We start from the raw sequence: 6,736 nt of genomic DNA, 5'->3' as shown, positions 1-6,736 counted from the left end.
TGCGGTCGACTGCGGCGGTCGACCGGACCAGACATTTCCAGTTTCCATATGTTTGGCCATTCGTGCATGTTTCAACTCTTTTCTCTCTCATGTATGAACTCGTTCATATTCAAAACACATGGTATTATACTCATATACCATTAAATGATATTTATCATACTAAATATCCACATATCGTAATTTATCACATATTAATTATATTATTTATAAATTATCAGGGTTTTACATTCACCCCCCTTAAGAGGATTTCGTCCTCGAAATTCCGCAGTCACATCACAAAGCTCAAAAGCTAGGAAAAACATATTAAGAAGGTGTATTCTATACATAGAAGACCTTATGTACTCATCTCATAGCATTAGCACAATGATATTTAAAGCTAACCAATTAGAATGCAAACATTCTCACCTAAGTCCCTAACTAAGCAAAAATGGTACGTCGAGCAAAATAATCCAAACAAGGAAACCCTCAAGTATATACCATATGTTTCAAATGATTAAGGATCAGGTGATAATATCCCCATTCTAGTGTTAGAGGTAAATATAAATGTGACTAAACAACATAGATAATGACTACTATTAAAGCATATACATCATACCTGTCCAAACAGGTGCGGATAGTCGCGACGAACATCCTCTTCGCGCTCCCAAGAAATCTCTTCGGCTCCTTGCCGGTTCCACTGCACCTTCACTAATGGAATGACTTTATTTCTAAGCTTTTTATTCTCTCTAGCAAGTATGCACACCGGAATCTCTACAGTAGTCAAGTCATCCTGAATCTCAATCTCTGGTGAGTCAATCAGTCTATACTGTTCATCATCTCGCAGATGCTTCTTAAGAATCGAAATATGAAAGACATCATGTACACTCGACATCGATGCTGGCAGGTCTAACCTGTAAGAAACAGTTCCAATGCGCTTGATGATCCTAAAAGGACCAACATATCTTGGGGCAAGCTTCACCGTCTACCGAAACGTTGAACGTTCTTCATCAGTGATACTTTCAACATAACTAAGACTCCGACCTGGAACTCCAAAGGTCATCTCCGCTGATCTGCATAGCTCTTCTATCGACTCTGCGCTATAAGAATGCGCTCTCGAATCAATGCCACATTCTCTGTGGTCTGTCTAACTAACTCCGGACCAATCAATAGACTATCCTCTGGCTCTGCCCAACATATGGGTGATCTGCTGGAAAAAAAAATTGGGCATCAGTCCTTATAAAACTTTAGAAAGGAAGATCACCCTCCGGAAGATCCCAATTATCGTCATCCTCCTCCTTAGACTTTTTAGCAGCATCAGTATCAGCGGATGAAGTATTGGATCTCGGCGCATACCACCTACAAAAGAATTGAATGGTTACGGTTACTTATCGTGCCATTGCGTCTACAATTTCTAGCATTAGAACTGTAAAATTCATGATGCAAGTTTCCATTGACTTTAAGCAAACAGTTAGGCAGAGGTGTTGGCTCCAAAAGCAAATGCTCTTTCACCTCTGCATTGGTATCTGATTGATGATAACTAATCAAACGTCTGAGAAAAAAAACAGTAAATGACACAGCAGTTTTGTCATTATTACAAGATTAAAGATCATGGAAAACAAAATTGATGATATAAATTTCATATGCACTCAACAATTCGCTTGGTTTTAGCATGGGAGAGTCAATAAGCAGCACAAATGAATTTTAAACTCTATATGAGCTTCCTAAGGCTACAAGTGAAATTCCACAGCTACATTCATCTTTACATTAGAAGTAAACAAAACTACAAATTGAAAGCTTTTACTTTTCCCCGCTCCTTTTATTCAATCAGGATCCAAATTATTGTTCTTTTAGGTTTATAATTCTACTCCTGCTTCCCAATTTCTTCGTCATTACGCCCCCAAAATAATCCCTAACTCTTATTTTTCTCAAAATCAAAGGAAATTTTTCAAAAAATTAGTTTTTCACCTCCCCTGATTTCGGCGACCTGCTACCCTCTTCTTCCTCTTCTTCTCCTCCTGAGTGTTCTCGAAGAACCGGCGGCAGCGGCGGCACTCCTGGATGACTCCAGCCTTGGCGACCTCTCGCCGGAACCTCCGAAGGAGGACCTCCTCAGGCTCGTCCTCGTCGACGATAATCTGCACGTTGTAACCCGACTTGAAATCAAACTAGGGTTTGGGGGGGTTGGTGGTTGTTAGAGTTCTTAGGAAAACTGAGAAAAACGTGAAAAACTCATGTATATATATCAGGGGAAAACGAATATGGGTTTAAAAATCCAAAACCAACTCAAAACAGGAGAAACTCTCTACAGGTTTCGCGATCGAACGTGGCGGTCGACCGGGCTACGGTCGACCACGGCGGTCCCCCCCCCCTTAAGAGGATTTCGTCATCGAAATTCTGCAGTCACATCACAAAGCTCAAAAGCTACGAAAAACATATTAAGAAGATGTATTCTATACATAGAAGACCTTCTGTACTCATCTCATAGCATTAGCGCAATGATATTTAAAGCTAACCAATTAGAATGCAAACATTCTCACCTAAGTCCCTAACTAAGCGAAAATGGTACGTCGAGCGAAATAATCCAAATAAGGAAACCCTCATGTATATACCGTATGTTTCAAATGATTAAGGATCACGTGATAATATCCTCATTCTAGTGTTAGAGGTAAATATAAATGTGACTAAACAACATAGATAATGACTACTATCAAAGCATATACATCATACCTGTCCAAACAGGTACGGATAGTCGCGACGAACATCCTCTTCGCGCTCCCAAGAAATCTCTTCGGCTCCTTGCCGGTTCCACTGCACCTTCACTAATGAAATGACTTTATTTCTAAGCTTTTTATTCTCTCTAGCAAGTATGCATACCGGAATCTCTATAGTAGTCAAGTCATCCTGAATCTTAATCTCTGGTGAGTCAATCACTCTCTACTGTTCATCATCTCGCAGATGCTTCTTAAGCATCAAAATATGAAAGACATCATGTATACTCGACATCGATGCTAGCAGGTCTAACCTGTAAGAAACAGTTCCAATGCGCTCGATGATCCTGAAAGGACCAAGATATATCGGGGCAAGCTTCACCGTCTACCGAAACGCTGAAAGTCCTTCATCGGTGATACTTTCAACATAACTAAGTCTCCGACCTGGAACTCCAAAGGTCGTCTCCGCTGATCTGCATAGCTCTTCTGTCGACTCTGCGCTATAAGAATGCGCTCTCGAATAAATGCCACATTCTCTATGGTCTGTATAACTAACTCCGAGCCAATCAATAGACTATCCTCTGGCTCTGTCCAACATATGGGTGATCTGCTGGAAAAAAAAATTTGGCATCAGTCCTTATAAAACTTTAGAAAGGAAGATCACCCTCCGGAAGATCCTAATTATCGTCATCCTCCTCCATAGACTTTTTAGCAGCATCAGTATCAGCGGATGAAGTATTGGATCTCGGCGCATACCGCCTACAAAAGAATTGAATGGTTACAGTTACTTATCGTGCCATTGCGTCTACAATTTCTAGCATTAGAACTGTAAAATTCATGATGCAAGTTTCCAGTTACTTATCGTGCCATTGCGTCTACAATTTCTAGCATTAGAACTGTAAAATTCATGATGCAAGTTTCCATTGACTTTAAGCAAACAGTTAGGCAGAGGTGTTGGCTCCAAAAGCAAATGCTCTATCACCTCTGCATTGGTATCTGATTGATGATAACTAATCAAACGTCTGAGAAAAAAAATAGCAAATGACACAGCAGTTTTGTCATTATTACAAGATTAAAGATCATGGAAAACCAAATTGATGATATAAATTTCATATGCACTCCAACAATTCGCTTGGTTTCAGCATGGGCAGGTCAATAAGCAGCACCAATGAATTTTAAACTCTATATGAGCTTCCTAAGGCTACAAGTGAAATTCCACAGCTACATTCATCTTTACATTAGAAGTAAACTAAGTTACAAATTGAAAGCTTTTACTTTTCCCCGCTCCTTTTATTCAATCAGGATCCAAATTATTGTTCTTTTAGGTTTATAATTCTACTCCTGCTTCCCAATTTCTTCGTCATTACGCCCCCAAAATAATCCCTAACTCCTATTTTTCTCAAAATCAAAGGAAATTTTTTGAAAAATTATTTTTTCACCTCCCCCGATTTCGGCGACCTGCTACCCTCTTCTTCCGCTTCTTCTCCTCCTGAGTGTTCTCGAAGAACCGGCGGCAGCTTTAGGTTTATAATTCTACTCCTGCTTCCCAATTTCTTCGTCATTACGCCCCCAAAATAATCCCTAACTCCTATTTTTCTCAAAATCAAAGGAAATTTTTTGAAAAATTATTTTTTCACCTCCCCCGATTTCGGCGACCTGCTACCCTCTTCTTCCTCTTCTTCTCCTCCTGAGTGTTCTCGAAGAACCGGCGGCGGCGGCGGCACTCCTGGATGACTCCAGCCTTGGCGACCTCTCGCCGGAACCTCCGAAGGAGGACCTCCTCAGGCTCGTCCTCGTCGACGATAATCTGCACGTTGTAACCCGACTTGAAATCAAACTAGGGTTTGGGGGGGTTTGGTGGTTGTTAGAGTTCTTAGGAAAACTGAGAAAAACATGAAAAACTCATATATATATCAGGGGAAAACGAATATGGGTTTAGAAATCCAAAACCAACTCAAAACAGGAGAAACTCTCTACAGGTTTCGCGATCGAACGTGGCGGTCGACCGGGCTACGGTCGACCGTGGCGGTCGACCGGACCGGACATTTCCAGTTTCCATATGTTTGGCCATTCGTGCTTGTTTTAACACTTTTCTCTCTCATGTATGAACTCGTTCATACTCAAAACACATGGTATTATACTCATATACCATTAAATGATATTTATCATACTAAATATCCACATATCATAATTTATCACACATTAATTATATTATTTATAAAGTATTGGGATTTTACATTCACCCCCCCTTAAGAGGATTTCGTCATCGAAATTCCGCAGTCACATCACAAAGCTCAAAAGCTAGGAAAAACATATTAAGAAGGTGTATTCTATACATAGAAGACCTTCTGTACTCATCTCAAAGCATTAGCAGAATGATATTTAAAGCTAACCAATTAGAATCCAAACATTCTCACCTAAGTCCCTAACTAAGCGAAAATGGTACGTCGAGCGAAATAATCCAAATAAGGAAACCCTCATGTATATACTGTATGTTTCAAATGATTAAGGATCAGGTGATAATATCCCCATTCTAGTGTTAGAGGTAAATATAAATGTGACTAAACAACATAGATAATGACTACTATCAAAGCATATACATCATACCTGTCCAAACAGGTGCGGATAGTCGCGAATAACATCCTCCTCGCGCTCCCAAGAAATCTCTTCGGCTCCTTGCCGGTTCCACTGCACCTTCACTAATGGAATGACTTTATTTCTAAGTTTTTTATTCTCTCTAGCAAGTATGCATACCGGAATCTCTACAGTAGTCAAGTCATCCTGAATCTCAATCTCTGGTGAGTCAATCACTCTCTACTGTTCATCATCTCGCAGATGCTTCTTAAGCATCGAAATATAAAAGATATCATGTACACTCGACATCGATGCTGGCAGGTCTAACCTGTAAGAAACAGTTCCAATGCGCTTGATGATCCTGAAAGGATCAACATATCTCGGGGCAACCTTCCCCGTCTATCGAAACGCTGAACGTTCTTCATCGGTGATACTTTCAACATAACTAAGTCTCCGACATGGAACTCCAAAGGTCGTCTCCGCTGATCTGCATAGCTCTTCTGTCGACTCTGCGCTGCAAGAATGCGCTCTCAAATCAATGCCACCTTCTTTGTGGTCTGTCTAACTAACTCCGGACCAATCAATAGACTATCCTCTGGCTTTGCCCAACATATGGGTGATCTGCTGGAAAAAAAATGGGCATCAGTCCTTATAAAACTTTAGAAAGGAAGATCACCCTCCAGAAGATCCCAATTATCGTCATCCTCCTCCTTGGACTTTTTAGCAGCATCAGTATCAGCAGATGAAGTATTGGATCTCGGCGCATACTGCCTACAAAAGAATTGAATGGTTACGGTTACTTATCGTGCCATTGCGTCTACAATTTCTAGCATCAGAACTGTAAAATTCATGATGCAAGTTTCCATTGACTTTAAGCAAACAGTTAGGCAGAGGTTTTGGCTCCAAAAGCAAATGCTCTTTCACCTCTGCATTGGTATCTGATTGATGATAACTAATCAAAAGTCTGAGAAAAAACAGCAAATGACACAGCAGTTTTGCCATTATTACAAGATTAAAGATCATGGAAAACCAAATTGATGATATAACTTTCATATGCACTCCAACAATTCGCTTGGTTTCAGCATGTGCGGGTCAATAAGCAGCACAAATGAATTTTAAACTCTATACGAGCTTCCTAAGGCTACAAGTGAAATTCCACAGCTACATTCATCTTTACATTAGAAGTAAACTAAGCTACAAATTGAAAGCTTTTACTTTTCCCCGCTCCTTTTATTCAATCAGGATCCAAATTATTGTTCTTTTAGGTTTATAATTCTACTCCTGCTTCCCAATTTCTTCGTCATTACGCCCCCAAAATAATCCCTAACTCCTATTTTTCTCAAAATCAAAGGAAATTTTTTGAAAAATTATTTTTTCACCTCCCCCGATTTCGGCGACCTGCTACCCTCTTCTTCCGCTTCTTCTCCTCCTGAGTGTTCTCAAAGAACCGGCGGTAGCGGTGGCACTCCTGGATG

The 6,736-nt window shown here is 40.3% G+C and overlaps 1 protein-coding gene across 1 annotated transcript; it reads right to left on the bottom strand.

Moving 5' to 3' along the window:
• Window positions 1–1,223: 1,223 nt before the first annotated feature.
• Window positions 1,224–4,249, bottom strand: LOC109827264 (30S ribosomal protein S21-like). The gene is made up of 3 exons (XM_020394249.1): window positions 4,127–4,249; window positions 1,945–2,114; window positions 1,224–1,335 (listed from the first exon to the last, which is right to left on the bottom strand). The coding sequence occupies exons 1-3, from the start codon at window positions 4,247–4,249 to the stop codon at window positions 1,224–1,226; spliced, it is 405 nt and encodes a 134-aa protein (XP_020249838.1).
• Window positions 4,250–6,736: the final 2,487 nt, after the last annotated feature.

The sequence above is a fragment of the Asparagus officinalis genome, unplaced genomic scaffold (assembly GCF_001876935.1).
Source record: "Asparagus officinalis unplaced genomic scaffold, Aspof.V1 AsparagusV1_Un103, whole genome shotgun sequence".
NCBI lineage: Eukaryota > Viridiplantae > Streptophyta > Magnoliopsida > Asparagales > Asparagaceae > Asparagus > Asparagus officinalis.
Note: the sequence above shows the minus strand (reverse complement) of the source record. Positions and strands in the feature narration are given on the sequence as shown.